The 16228-nt window shown below is 34.3% G+C and overlaps 1 protein-coding gene across 1 annotated transcript; it reads right to left on the reverse strand.

Moving 5' to 3' along the window:
• Nucleotides 1-7525: 7525 nt before the first annotated feature.
• LOC112507565 lies at nucleotides 7526-13248 on the reverse strand. Its single transcript, XM_025112209.1, has 4 exons — nucleotides 13174-13248; nucleotides 12942-13019; nucleotides 12741-12839; nucleotides 7526-7816 (listed from the first exon to the last, which is right to left on the reverse strand). Exons 1-4 carry the CDS (start codon nucleotides 13174-13176, stop codon nucleotides 7733-7735), a joined length of 264 nt encoding a protein of 87 aa, XP_024967977.1. The 5' UTR covers nucleotides 13177-13248; the 3' UTR covers nucleotides 7526-7732.
• Nucleotides 13249-16228: the final 2980 nt, after the last annotated feature.

The raw sequence follows: 16228 nt of genomic DNA on the forward strand, positions 1-16228 counted from the left end.
TTGCATGGACTAGAATCTTACTTGTTAAGATAAGTGAGAGCGTTGGTTCTTACGATAAGTACTTACCAAGTAAGCATTTGAATAAACAACCCCCTTATTCATCGATTATATCTTATCGGATAAGAGGTAAAACATATCTTATTAGCCTCTTAATGCAATCTCATTTCCTAAAATCTGTTTGTAGTCTCCTTATTCATTTTCCAATGTATATAAAAATTATTTTAAGGTCCAACTTTTTAACAAACTCTGATTTTTTATTAATTTATCTTTTATGTAAATTAATTCATTTATTAATATTTTTAGTACATGATTAAATTAAAATATAAATATTAATTACATACTTATAAATCAACAACGATATTGGCTATTAAATGTTATGTTATTTATCATATTATAAATTTTCATAATAATTATGAATAAACAAATAAAATTGGTATAAATATGTGGGAACATAATTAAGTTCCAAATCATAGCAAATTCAAATCAAACTCATCTTCATTCTTATACGTACATCCTTGTTTCAGTCTTTTATTAATGTGGGATATCTCAAACTCAACCATAATTCACCAACACCTCAATACTCAATTTTCATGATGTCACCTCAATACCTTTTAGATTTTCCTAGAAGATCGTAAACAAGCACAAAAAACCCCCAAAAGTAACTATTCACAAGACCATGAGAATAGAACTAGACAACCAATATAACCTTCTTTTAATCTCATTCACACACCAACACTCCATTGCAGGAATGATGGCATTGTAATGACACTCACAAATAATGCTTAAATTCTCTTTTTAGGTTAGCTCTTAAATAAAAAAAAGTACAATGATAAATGCAACATGTGTGGGACCACAATATTCAAGTTGCTATAAAATATAGTATTTTTTTCTATCTCAACATATATAAATTCTGTTTTTTAAGTCATAAAATCAATGGTCAATTTCAATGCATAAGTCTACTTCATTGATTGACAAAGTTAGAGATATAAGATAATGCACGATCATTATTCACTTCCAAAATATACCATATGAAAGTGCTTTTACTTTCTAACAAACTCTCAAATTTCCATTTACTTTAGAAAATATTACATAATACTTGTAACTCATTAAGTCAATGGTCAATTTCAATCCAAGTCTACTTCATTGTCAACCACCTTGTCTCTCTTATAGTGATACGATTGCTTTATATTCCCGTTTGAATCATTTCCAATACACACAATATACGTATTTTTAAATTCCCAACAAACTTCAATGCTTTCTAGTAAAATATAATTATCATAAATAGTTATGTAAATATAATGATTTATTGGTTACATAGAAGTCTCATAGGATGTGGTATGTAAACCCATGTGAATTTAGATAACTATTTTACTTCTTTATATAATAATATATATATTTGTTATGAATCGTTAATCATAAATTATAAATTCAATACTCAATATATATATATATATATAGTTAGTTAGTTAGTTAGTTACTTATTTAGGGGTGTTTGCTCTGTGGTATGATCTAGAACTTAACACGTAAATTAACTGTATATGTGATTCAAACATTTTTCTAAACCACTATACGCTCTATACATAATCAAATGTGTGTGGTCATTGGTTACACTACAAAACAAATCGGCTTTGTCGACGGACAAATCCATTAGCAATCCGCTTAAAAAAGCCATTATCAACATATTACAGATAGTTCTCACCGCCGAAGAAAATGTTGCCGGTGATTATGATTACCCACAAATTTTACTAGCTGAAAAAATCCGTCTAAACATCACCGTCGATCAGCCACAAATTTGTAGAAAGTTTATAACAAAAAATCCATTGATGAAGCCTGCTTTAGTGTTAGTGGTTGGCTGGTTGCAAAGTCTAGTAAAACTCCAATAACAATAATCAAACTTTTATGGTAGAAAAAGTTTAAATGTATCAAGTACAATTTAAGTTCATAAAGCGAAATGAAATAAAAAATATTACAGATCTTGGCAACATAAAGATAATTGCAAAATATATCATATACATTAATAAGTAATTGAAGCTAATGATTTTTTATTTAATAATAATATATCATATGTCACAACTTTTCTTTAAGTTGTCACTCATAACCTAAACATACTAGTAAACCAAAATACAGAACTTAAACTTGAAACCGTACATTACGGTACAAACATCATATTATTAAATCCTTTTGGTCCCTTCCTAAAATGCATGTACAATGAGAACTTCAACCTTTCAACTAATCTTTCCGAGTTCTTAGATCTATCTCGGTCTTATGAAATTTCTGGGATACCTGATAATGAGATAAATACATAAATTTTAAAAATAAAATAGTCAGCCAAAGTAAATTTTAAAATAAAACGTCATTCACAATGCAGTAAATATCATATAAAATCAATGCATCTCATAAAACTATTTTCATACCGAAGACCTCTCTTTATGTGTTGTGTGTACCATGTGGATCAATTTGTTAGTGATTATAAATCACCCATTACGTTTCAAGTACATGAACAAATCGCATAAACTAAAAACCCATTGATTACGGTTTCATGCATACACATTTCATCATTGCATAAACAACATGTTTCTGGCCATTTTTACACCGAAAATCACTTAATAATCATTAAGATTTAAGCACCAATTTATAATTATAAAACTAGGGTTCGAGTTCATCAATATTCTTAAAGAAACTTCAAAAAAATTGATTATTAAAATGATAATGAAATCAAAATCCAAGAATACCAAAACTTCTTAATAACTAAATATCTTACAAAACCATATCAACAATTTAGAGAATGATTTGAGATTTCTACATCAAATCGGAACTTAAATATATTTTGCGACCCATCACTTTTGAACATTGATTTCTACTCAATTTCACGAATTTAGATCCATTTTTTTTTCATGGTGTTGGTTCGGGGTAGTGAAGATTATAACATACTGATGAAATATGAAAGTTTGTATTTGTATCCCCAGGAGTGGATCTATAAAGGGGTCCCATGCAGCTGCTGAATCGATTTCCGCAAGTAATTTTTTTGGGGTATGAAAGTTTTTCCTACTAAACTTTGAAGGGTGCTCGGGACATCTAGGGGTAAAGCACTGTTTCGATTTGGTACCGCGTTAAAAAAAAATACAAGGAACATCAACAAAAAAACCCGAAAAGTCACTTGAAATCAACCAAAAAACCCGAAAAAGTCTCTTGAAATCAACCAAACAACTTAAAAAGATCCCTCGAAATGGTGTAATTTAACCAAAAACACATCAGATGACGACTTTGCAGGCCTATGATCCACCTTAAGAATGCGTTTGGTACAGAGGACATGATGGAACAAGACATAAAAGAACTTGTTGTCCCATGTTTGAGCGACTTAGGACTGGAAAAAAACTATCCCACGTCCGGCGCGACATGAGACAAGGGTAAGGACTAGGACCGGGTGGGACAAAAAGGGATTTTTTTTGTTAAAAGGGATTTTTTTTGTTCTACCTATTTTGGGACAAGAATAAGACAAACTAATAAAATTACTAATCTACCCTCATTTGATATAATCATAATATGATATTTGTTTTAATGGTCATCACGACCCATCGTTGCCGCCACCACCACTACCGGCCACCGTCGACTACTACAACCTCATCCACAATCACCATAACCACCACCATCCGCTACAACTACCACTACCACTACCACTACCTCTACCTTCAACAAATCGGGTACAACAACCTCATCGACCATTATCAAGCACCACCACCATTATTGTCCATCCTCTTCACATCCTCCATAGTCTCCGTCATCCATCAGGCACCACCATATCTACCTTCACCACCATTGTCGCTGCAACAACCTCCACGCCGCCCTTTGTTTACCATCTTTACATCCTCCACAGTCACCATTGGCTACCACCCGCCACCACATCTACCTTTACCATATCTGCCACAACTACATACTCTACCACTACCACTATCCACCCTCCTCATCCTCCACAGCCGTCGTCGTCCATGTTCATCCACCTTCTCTACCCTCACCACCATTGTCGGTGTAATAACCTCCACCACACCTCCACTAGTTCATAGTTCATAAGGATCTTACAAATCCGAATAGAACATAGTTTTTCTTTTGTACGAATCATGTTTTTACGAACTACCATCAATTATATCAAAATTTTCATTCAAATTTGGTACGATTATATATATAAGTATTTATGTTATATTGTGTAAAATTGTTATAAATTAAAATATTAAAATATTTACTTGATTTGCGTCATTATAACTATTATATGACATAAAAATCATCAAATAATTTTTTAGGCCAACTTGTCTTGTCTAGTCCAGTCTTATCCATCCCTAGCCGTACCAACCACTAGACAAACAACTTGTCATGTCCAGTCTTGCTTCATTCCATTCTCTTTGCTATACTCAACTTAAATCACCTATGAACTCACCCATTTGGCTCCCTTGCGCTATTGTCAATCCAATCATATATGTGTATCAAATGCTACCTAAAGATGTATACGCTCGAAAAAAAATCCTTGCCACTGTATATCTCCATATGTAAGCCATTTCTTACCTCAATGAAAGCCACGACTCAAGAATTTCTCAAAAATCAAACCGTAAATATAGATTTGTGTAGGTACAAAACATGCCCTTAAAGATTGGTACTTATTTCAATGACTATAACCAAGTTTCTACAAGTTAGAATTATAGGACACTATCTGAAAATATGTCGTATAAAAAGATGAGCTTATACATTTCTCAAAGCGGTCCTAAAACATAGCTAATATGATACTTTTTTAAGAGCGTCTTAAAAACATGTTAAAACACCAAAAAACGCCCTATAAACCTATTGTAACGTTTTTAGATAAGACGCTTTATAGTTTAATCCTATCAACTTAAGTCTTATAAAATATTCTATTAGAACATTTAGATTTCTTAAGCTCAATATAAACCTAACGTTGTTGTAGTGCTAATATCCTGAATCTCAAGAGCAACAAGTTTTGGGAACTGGAAACCCCCCCCCCCTCCCAAATGTTGTGATTTCCTTCCCAAATTCTAACCCAAACTCACCATGTATACTTATAGCTACAATTGGCAACCGATGATGACAAGTGCCATCACCTTCATTTATCTTCTCGGCCATTAAAATGGATTATGTGTAAGATTCTTGATCTTTGTTATACCTTTTACTGAGTCAGATTCTTGGTCCTTGCTGGTAAAGGTAATTGACACCTGGTAAATAAGAGTTTTGGTAAACAACCAATGAATCCTCTGTCCACTATAAGAATAGGTGTTAAGAGGAAATGTGAGCTGCTATTGGTAGAGCTTGTAAAAGACATCATGTATCTGTTGGAAATTCGAGTGGCTGAAGCTAAAACAGCTACTTTCGAAGTAACAAAAGGAAAAGCAACGACTAGAGTGGGAGAGTTAGAGTCAAAAAGAGGATTCCTCACTTCTTTCCCTCACGAAGTCAAACTTAAGCCTTATAGGGCTGGTTTGCAAAATGGGAGCCATGTCCATTTTGCTTTAATGACTTTGTATCAAAATCATATTTTATTCATAAAAAATCCGTTTCACATGTGCCTCTAATTTTAGTTCAAACTTTAAAAAATTGGCTAAAAGATGAAATAGTTCATCTGAAATGGCTAATTTTTTGGTTAATTTTCCTAAATGGTTTTTAGAAACCCATTTTACATTTCCCCAAACAAATTAAGAGACTGTTCGATTGGTTTTTCATTAAGTCTTATATGAATAAAGTTGACAGTATACATAAAGTTTTCTATATTGATTTATCTAAATATTTGGTTGATTTTTGTGCTGAATAAATCATTTGAATAATGAAAATGATTATTTTATCCTTTAATTTAAACAAACACTTTTTTGCATCCAACAAATCAAGAACCCATCCAATGAACAACAAACACATTTTTGTGATCAATTTATTTAGAGCAACTTTTTTTTACCACTTTTTGTAAAGCAATACATCAAACAAATAATAAACAAGAAGCAAATATGGAAACAAGATTATGAACAACAAGCAAATTTATGGAGATCAAACTTCTTTACGTAACAAAAAAAACATCATTAACCAAACCAAAACCCATGAACAAATGAAACCTAGAAATTTCAGATGGGGAGGAGGAAACAGTTGAAACATCAAAAAGAAGAGACTTACAAATTTGAACAAATGAACAACAAAGTAGAGGAGGAGGAAACAGCAGGAGGCAAGGAAACAAGGAATTCCAGAAACTCAATTTCATAATCACCAGAGGAAGTAAGGAACTTTCAGAAACTAGATTTCATAAACAGCAATGAGAAACAGATCAAAACCTAGAAAATGTCTCAATCCGTAGTTCTTCTCCATTTCCGACAAGGAGGCGAGGCAACAAGGAGAACACCAAAGGGAGGAGGAAAAAGCACCGGAGGCGGCGCCATACTTGAAAGCTAGACTGAAAGCTTGAACGAGGGTTTTGATTTTTTTTTAGGCTGGAGGTGTGTTCCATGGAAGGGTATATAGGTAAATAGTTTGGGCTGGATGTAAACAAGTGCTCTTCTCAAGCTGAGCAAATAATCTCTTTTTTTCTAGATTAAGCCACTACCGAACAACTACTTATGACTGACTGAATAAGCTATATGGGTTATACAGGCCATTAAGCCAATACCGAACAGCCCTAAGCAAGTTTTGGAAACCTACCCAAAATTAAGGGGTTGTTTATCAAACACTTACCCGGATAAGTGCTTACCAAGTCACATTCCCTTACCGGATGTATATGGCAAGGACCGAGAGTCTTACCCAGTAAGAGAGGGCGACGATTCTTACCACAATTAGCACTACCGGGTAAATTGTTGCATATGATACCATTTTGATAGACTAAAATCTTACTGGATGAGTACATGATGGTATTAAATTTTGTCGGTAAACACTTACCCAAATAAGCGTTTGGTAAACTGCCCTAACACCTTTTTAATTAAAAATGAATTACCCTTTATTTTTAAAACTAAATCATCTTAAATATAACTGATACTTTAATTAAACAAATTTTATGATAAAATGAGCATTTAATCTGATACACACCAATATTATTTTTCCTACTTTTTAACTAGTTTATACATAATGTCATAAACTGATGTACCAATTCATTACGAATATTCATGTATGTTCACATGTATACTACAATCTCCACAAAGTATAAGATATTAAGATGCCTTTCTCACCATCTCAAAACGACACAAAACCGTAAAAATATAATCTATAAAGGCACACATGATAGAAATGTGAAAAAAGGATTAAGGTTTTACATTCTCAACAAAAGGATCAAAATTGCACCTCGTTGCATTGCACGAACACAGTTTTGGTCCATAAAAACGGTTAATATATGTTGAGCTAGTATCTATATCAATCAATTACTCAGGAGGTGTTTGGTTAGAGATATTAATCAGTAGTAACCAATGGCATTGAAAATAAATAAATTGTTTGATTTTATATAATGTAACGGTTCCATTCCCCACAAACCCAAATTTTCATTACAGGATAAACCAAGGGGAGTGAAAATTCCTTTCATTCTCATTCTCATTCTCATTCTCATGCGTGAACCAAACAACCGTTTAGAAATTAGTAGATCTTGCAAGTTTAAGATGAGATAATGGTATACATGAGCGGTAAGTTAAGAAAGCAATCAGACAGAATTTGGAATATTAAAACACACTTACAAAGGAACTTTAGATATATGCCATTGAGAAAGAAATCAACTTCAATCAAGTTTCCCGTTAGAGTCTGCTGGCAATGCCTTATGAGCAAGATCAGCAGCCGTAGGGTTATTATGCTCTCCTGTAACCTGTTATATTTAAAACACTTAGGAATTCACACAAAATGAAAAACTATTAACGGTGGCTTCATGAATCATCAAAGTATGCTTATCCACAAATACAATATACATACATACATACATATATATATATATATATATATATATATATATATATATATATATATACAGAGAGAGAGAGAGAGGGAGGATCCTTCTTTTGTTAACCAAAGAAATAGTACTGACTTTGTAAAACGAATCTCATCCATTAAAATTTCTAATCGACGGATGTAATTCATTTAATAGAAAATTTGTAAATTTTCAACAATGGCATGTGCTCGTTGCAAAAAAACATAGGTGAACAAAGGCAAACTAATAAATTATACCAGAAGCCGGTTTAGGAAAATTAACTTCCCTAATTAATGAGGAAAGTTAATAAACTTCCCAAAAAATAGTAAATTCAACAGTATACAAATGTTCACTTATGTTAAAGTAGCAGATTTCAGTGATTCACGGATCAACAGTTGGATAAAACAATTGCATAATTCACTTATGAACATTTAAGGCATTCATTTGTGAAAACATAACATTGTTGGATTTCACTTGTGAACAAATAGGGTTCCTCTCCACAAGATTTATCCTATGAATAAATGTTATTCCATTGGTGAACAATATTTACTTAACTTGTGACAATAGCTAGAGTTGATGAACGAAAATTATAGTTCATTTATGAACACATGTTATCCCCTCGACCTATGAACTTGATAGAGTTAGATTTTAACCAACCGAAATATCCCCTTGATAATTCAAATTATTCAAACCCAATCACATAAATAAGTATTCTCCCTAAAAATAGGGATATGAATATGTAACCGACTAAAAATATATAAAGGAATTTAAAAAAAAAAACTACCCATACTAATTAAATTAAGCGAATTATGAAACCAAAAACAACCAAGACATTTGATTGAGTTTTCTTAGTTAACACTATTTAAGTGGTTGACAAATGATTGGGGCTCTATATATATATAGGCCATTTCAAATAAAACCACGGAAATCCTATAAACCGTGAAAACCAATCTCAATCGTTTGTGCATGTTATCGAATCGATGTGGATTAAATCAGTTCCGAAATCAACTCTCAAATCTTATCTGCAACTGAAAATGTCAAAATACAAAATCAAAGACCGAGATTTGTTCTTACGGTGCGTTACATTTACATTGTCAATATTTGAAATCTCCTCCCTCTCTCTCTCTCTCTCTATATATATAGGGAGAGGGATATACAGAGGGAGGTTCAAGCAAGGTCAAAATTAGAGAACATGATAACATCTATATTAAGTGTGATTTTAGACTAAAAAATCACATGTGATTCAGGTTTGGTCAAAATTTGAATTGGCCCGGTGACCTAAGATCATTGAGAAAATCTGAATCACATGTGGATTTTAGTTCAAAATCACATGTGATATAAGCGTTCTCACGTTCTCGTTTGAACCCAACCCCCTCTCTCTCTCCACAAGCAAGCGCGCACACACACACACACACACATATATATATAGCCCCCCCCCCCCCCCCGGGGGGGGGGGGGGGGGAAGTGGGGGACAAAAGCAACCAAAAACCAACCCAACCCAGTATGTCCTCCTCAGAGGGTGGGTTTGGGGGGATGTCCATTATATCTACATATTAAGATGCACCTAGATGTTATAACATTTGGTGATACCAATAATACAACAACAAACAAAGAACAATTATCCTTCAACACTAAATCTATCCGTTGGTTTCAAGGATGGCGTTGAAAGATCTTAATAACCTAATAATAGGATGACCCAAAGAGTTCAGAATTCAAATTTCCACATACAAAATGAAGGTTGCTATGTTGTAAAAAAGTTATATAGGTTGGTTATCTTAGAGAATATGCTTGCCTTCTTGCATTTCTATCGTTTACTGTAATTAACATATGTAGAAGAGAGCAAATGAAAGCTCAAGGGAACCAATGAATTGCGGGGTCAATTTTGCAAATTGAGATGGTAGACGAGATAATAACCACATATAATCAACCATCTGTTTACTAAACGTTATCATAAACATAAAAGGTCATCAGGGTTAGAACTTTAGATACATAAGAGTGACTCAAGAAAATGTTTCTATGGTATGCAATGGCTTTTAATAGATGCGGAAACCAGCATATATTCTTTTATAGGATGCACATGGGCTTTAAGAGAATGTTAAAAAGGGTCCAAGTTAAAAAAGAAAGTCACTTCAATGTGCCGATGATTAGAATGACCTTGGGTAGAAGATAATTCGCCTACCAATTCAGCCATAGCAACCCATGGCATGGTTTTAAAAATCGTTTGAGGCTTACGCCTTGAGGCGTGCCTCGAGGAGAGGCGGCCCAAAACTGCACCTGAGGCGGCGCCGCCTAATGGACCCTGGACGAGGCTTATGCCTTGGTTCAAATGAGGTGGTTCAATGAAGCATGAGGCATGAGGCAGTGTTGAGGTGTACGCCTCAGATGATCTGCTTTGGTAATGGTTTTTTTGGCTTTTTATAAGCTTTATGGCAGTAGTAGTACTTCTCTTTATAGTATGTCTTTCTTTAGAAAAAAACCCTAAAAGTCAAAGCCCGATGGCCCCAATGTGTACTTTTAATATTTTAAAACTCAAAAAGCTAGTACTTTCTGCTCTCAATCAAAAAGGGTGGTTTGACCCTTCCTCTTCCTCCAAGCAACCAATTTTTCCACACCCTCTCAGCCTATCTAATGGTTTCCTATTTCCTCTATCAAGAACCACTAAACCAACGCTTTTTAGTAATTTAGTATTATATATATATATATATATATATTGTATATGTATAATATTTGTGTAGTTTATATACATATTTGGTGTGTGTATATTTCCGCCTTGGAGCTTACGCCTCGCTCCATTGAGGGAAAACACCTCGAGGGTCGGTTCTGCTTTTTAAAACATCAACCCATACAACTTTAAATAGAACATGCACCAGAATGAACCCCCCCCCCCTCCCTTCACCTGCATTGCAGTTCAACTGGGACAAATATGGTGAATTGCCACCTAAATATAAGCCCACAACAGAAGGTTGCAACTTGGGACAAATATGGTGACTCGGATATTAGTCATTTACATTGCTCGTAAATGTTCACATAAAGAAAGCTTACAAATTCATGGACCTTAGAGCAATGAAACTAGTGTTACCCTTGAACAACTAAACTGTAGCATTGGAGGTGGCATAAAATTCCATTTTCACTTGCCCCAATTTCAAGTTGAAGAAATAGTGTATTCCTAACCCAAACCATACCAAACCCGTATATCCCACCTGCGGTAGGGTCCGGGGAGGATAAGAAGTATGCAGACCTGACCTCTACCCCTAAGGGGAAAGATGCCATTTCCGTGAAGACCTCCAACTTATGAAAAGTGTGATAAAGAGAGAAGGTGAGGAACAATAAATATTTGAAATGCTGGCTAAAAGGAAGTAAAAACATACAATTTACAAATAGAGGCAGGTAGAAGAAAAGCATAACCAATGCCTACCCCTCCTCCTCGCCCCCCTCAACTTATTCTTCCTATTTAAAAGCAGAATAAACCTTCAAAAGTAATTCTCAGTAAAAAACAATAGATTGATGAAAGAAAGTTGGATATACGGGTATAAGGAATACACACTTTCATCAATTTTGTCGCACATCACAATATTAGGCACCACTTACCACCATCTAGCTGATGTAAGAACTAAAATCTGAACTAATTTCTGCTTGTTCAAGATGACTAAAAATACTTCAGCTGCATCTCTAAATCATATGCCAATCTTTAACTAAAATTTCTTTTCACCTTGTATCTAGGACTTATAGTAATCCAAATCTCTTAGTTGGTTCCATCCATCATGCATTTTTCAAATATATCAACTATCAAGGCAGCAAGTATTGATTTGGAGACCAAGATCCCATTTGATATTACACTCAAGCAAGCTTTTTCACTATCAAAAAAACTCAGTGAAACTCAAATGAACCATGAACCAGTGAAGCCTACGGAGGACATTAGAAAACTATTCTGCAACTAGTACATAACTTGCCACTTAGCTGGGATGTTTGTTTTTTTTATTAAGATCTATCTGGAATAAGATGGCTCAATGTGTGGCAGCAAATTTGTGGTGGCTTATCCAAATCAACCATTCCCAGCTATTGCATAAAACTTAAGTCAAGTAAAAAACAAACACTGCTTGATGGCACAGAGAATAAGTCATTTAGCTGATCAAGAAAAAAGAAACAGGCCCTGAAATCATTGAAAAACTATTGTCTTTGAGCCTTCAAGTTGAACTTGAGAATGAAACCTTGAAGCCTTGACTAAAAACTGAGCGGAGTTTGCTTAGTTATCATATCACCATATCACCTCCCGATGAAAACCAAAATTATTAACGAAAGAGATCCAACTTGTGAAACCTCGTGAAACAAAAGCTGCCATGAACCCCTTGAAAAACTATCCCTTTAGATGAAACAAATCAAGAACCCCCTTGAAGACTATCATGCCTAAGATTAAACTACTCTCCACATTGGTAAAAGGCTTAAAAATCCCTCTTGGCCTTCCCCACTCAGTCGACACTGTGATACAATCCAAAAAAAATTAGCTAGCGAATTCAATGGTCCTAGTTTACTAGTTTCCAACTAAGATCATCCACAAACTCTATACCAATTCAACATATTCTAGCCTTTGGGGCTCCTAACATAGGTACTGGTTCGAATCCCTCCAAGTCCACTGTAGATTTTCCAGGCTGTTCCCTAGGAACCCATGGGATTAGTCAGAGGTGCACACAAACTGGCCCGAACATGGTTACCAAAAAAAGCATAACCCTTGAATTAAAACCTGTATGCATCTAAGTTTGATTTTCCCTTTAAATTACAACAAACACAAACATGTAGAAAGGCATGTGTGGGTTATCTGCGTTCTTACACTTTCATTGGTCTTGTTAGCAACAGGTTTATAAGGACATGCTGCTGGTGCCCGCTCCGGCTTCCGGTACTCCCACCCTAAAATTCTATACACCCTTGCCTGAAAACAATAAATGTTGGAGTCAACTTCAACCTCAACTTCTGTCACTGAACAGTAATCATCAAATATCAATAACCAAAATTCAATAGCTTCAATTCATACCATGATAATGTCAAACAGAACTGGCAATAGGTTTACGATCGGGATAAGGAAGAGCGGCAACAAACAAGCGACACAGACCTACGTATACATACATATGTGACTGTAAAAACATATTTGGAAGAATTTATCAACAGCAAGTGTAAATAAGATGATGAATTAGGGTTCGAATTAGTTGAATCGAAGAAATTTCTCAAAGTATCAGAGAATTTTAAACGAATAAAAGAAAATTTACCATCTTTGATTTCTTTGATCGATCTTTGCCGTCGAAGATCTTCTGGGTCTGTATTCAGGCGTGAAGTTTCAACTCATTTTGGAGTCTTTGATAAATCCAGAACAAATACGAGTAATTTACACTTTTCGTCATGTGGTTTGCTATATTTTATTTTATCGTCCCTCTACTTCATTTATTATTAATTTGTCCCTGAATCATATATTTTGTTACATAATTGGTCTGTGCCGCTTAGGGGTGTAAACGAGTCAAGTCTAGTTGAGTAATAGGTTATTTGAACTCAGATCAATAAATTAATACAAGGTTCAAGCTTAAATAACTATTTCAATGTAAGGGTTGAGCTCGATGCTCGTTTATGGTTCAAAAAGAATTCCATTTAAATATCTCATTGTTTTAGTTGAAAGATTTCATTTACTTGAATGCTACTGCGGGTACATGCGAAGAAATGATGAAAAGGGTCTTCATTCAGGTTCTCGTCAAGCAAGTGTCGAACACCCCGTCTTCTCTCCTAGAAATATTGTTTACACGAGCTTTAGTAAGCCTATCCCGCTAACATCCTATCGCCTGCCTGCCATTACGCTTGCTGCCAAGCCATCTCCGACTCCTTGAACGAACTTGCGATCAATTAACTCGTTTATTGGCTTGAGCTTGATAATTTTTATATTTTTATTGTATGATTAATAAACATATGAGCATGTTTGCTCGAAAAAGTGTATCATCAAATGTCTAGGCTTGGTATCACTCGACTCAAAAAATTTAATCGAGTTTTCGAACAAGTCGAGCCGAAAATTGGTGTTATGAAGCTCTGCCCGTTAAATTAAACGAGTTTTATTTTGTGTTCGAGATCAAGAATTATTAAGCTCGAGCTTGAGATAAACGAGTTCAACCTCTAGTAGTTCATTAAAAAATCGAACTGTTTACACACCTAAATTTACCACTAGTATAGTCCGTCTTTTGTCCGTTACATAAAATATAACGTGGCAACAACGTGTCAGTCGGTAATAATGTGAATTTTGTTACCACAAATCATATACAACAAATGAGTGCAAATTCAGTCCAAAAATTCAAAATTACAAGACCCATATGGTCTTCAAAAACCGGATACCAGAAAGTGATTGTTCTATATCAAAAATCCTAAATATAAATCAAATCGAGATCGTTTCAAAATTTCTAAACTAAGGGTTGTTTATCAGACACTTAATTGGGTAAGTGAACACCAAGTCATTTTATCTTTCCGGATGAATATGGTAAGGAAAGAATCTTACCCGGTAAAAGCGAGACAATGACCAAGAGTCTTACCCGGTAAGTAAAGGCGACGACTCTTACCACGGTAATTGTTGCATACAATGCCGTTTTGGTGGACTAAAATCTTATCTGATAAGTAAATGATAGTGTTAAATTTACCGATAAGCGCTTACCGGATAAATGTTTGGTAAGCGAGTCCTAAATAAATTAGTGGGTATGTTCTTGGTGTGCTAAATCGAAAGTTGTATTAATGGTAATACCCTATCCATGGTGTTCTCTCTAATCTCTCCTTCAACACCAATATTCTTTCTCTTCTGCTCATTTAACTTCTTTCTCATTGGGTTGAAGAGATAAAATTATGTATTTTTATGCCTTTGATCTTCAATTTCGATCATCACAATCATGGTACAACGCTTGAATTTCAGGAGGAAAATGAAAAACGTCTTAGGAGATGGCAACGTAGACCGATGAGATACGTAAACACCACCTTAAACTACCATCACCTCTATTCCAAATGGTGAAAGTGCTATCTCATGCCGGGGGCATGTGATCAACTTTAACGGCAGGAATATAAACGATGTATGTAGTAAGAACGAAATCTATATTAAAATGCATCATTTAAGAATGAATTTGTAATAAATGAAGTGGAGTGACGAAAATAAAAGAAAAAAATCAACAAACCACATGGACAAATCTGTAATTTACTATACGAATATCTAATCCCCAACGTTTTGTTCTCGAGTTTCTTTTTCCGAAGGAAAGGGAGGATAGGGAAAGTAAGAGGGAAATAAAAAAAAGGAAATCATCTCAAATTACCAATTCCCTTGTCTAAATTGGTATTCTAACCATCTCTCTTTTTGTGTGATCCAAATGTCACTACATCCACAATATTCAGATTCCCAAGCTAAAAGGCAAAAAAAAGTTCAAAAATTCAACCAGTTTACTGGCGCCATTGCGGACCTGGTCGTCTTAATTGCATATTTGTGTTCAGTTTGAATTTTTTTTTTGCCCTTAAGATAGGTCTGCAATATTGCGGAAGTAGTGACATTTGGGTCAACCCGAGAGAGAAATTGCTAGAAAACCAATAAGAATGAGGGAAATGTTCATTTAACTCAAAAGACTTGGAAAAAAAATCATGTGTTCAGAAAAAAAAAATGTGTTCTCGAGTTCTTTTTAAGAACGGGAAAGAAGGAAAAATGAAGAAAAATAATGTTGATTTTTTTTTAAACTTTTCTCACACGTTCCGGAGGAAAGAAAATGAAATAATTAAAACAACTAAAAATATTTTATAAAATTACGCATCTACCCATCAATTAGAATCTGCTGTAAAATAAGTGAAGGCATAGTTTATAAAAATTACATTTTTTTCCTTTCTCTTTCACTCAAAAACATAAAAATTTATTTTGTTTCCTTTATATAATTTCACTCTAAAAAAATAAAAATCTTTTTTTTCTTCTATACATTCCCCTTAATTTCTTTCTTTCCAAACTCAAAAAAGGGCAAAATATGTGGTCAAATTCAAAGTTATCTTGAGCTATGCATGTTATCCAAGTCCCTTGATTGCCACTTTTTAATATATATACTTGAAATGCCACTTTTTAATACATATATTTGAAATCATGTGAGACCAAAGGTTTTTGTAAGATTCGTAAGAATAATTCTTAACTCTTGGATTAGATCTACAATATAAACATTCATAATCATAAAATTGCCACGAAACTTCTCAATAATCACAAAATTGCCACCGTGCAACTTTAGACCATTAGATCATTAGCTTATAAAGTTGATCAATGAACATAAATTGGTCTTACGG

The sequence above is a fragment of the Cynara cardunculus genome (assembly GCF_001531365.2).
Source record: "Cynara cardunculus var. scolymus isolate 2C chromosome LG 1, CcrdV1, whole genome shotgun sequence".
NCBI classification, from domain to species: Eukaryota; Viridiplantae; Streptophyta; class Magnoliopsida; order Asterales; family Asteraceae; genus Cynara; species Cynara cardunculus.

Bases quoted from the DNA above. Each gene is read 5' to 3' on its own strand.
- LOC112507565 (XM_025112209.1), bottom strand. The intron at 12,840-12,941 runs GTATGAATTGAA...TATTGTTTTCAG, and splicing joins TTCTGTTTGACATTATCATG to GCAAGGGTGTATAGAATTTT. The intron at 7,817-12,740 runs GTAAGAACGCAG...TAAATATAACAG, and splicing joins CTAACAAGACCAATGAAAGT to GTTACAGGAGAGCATAATAA.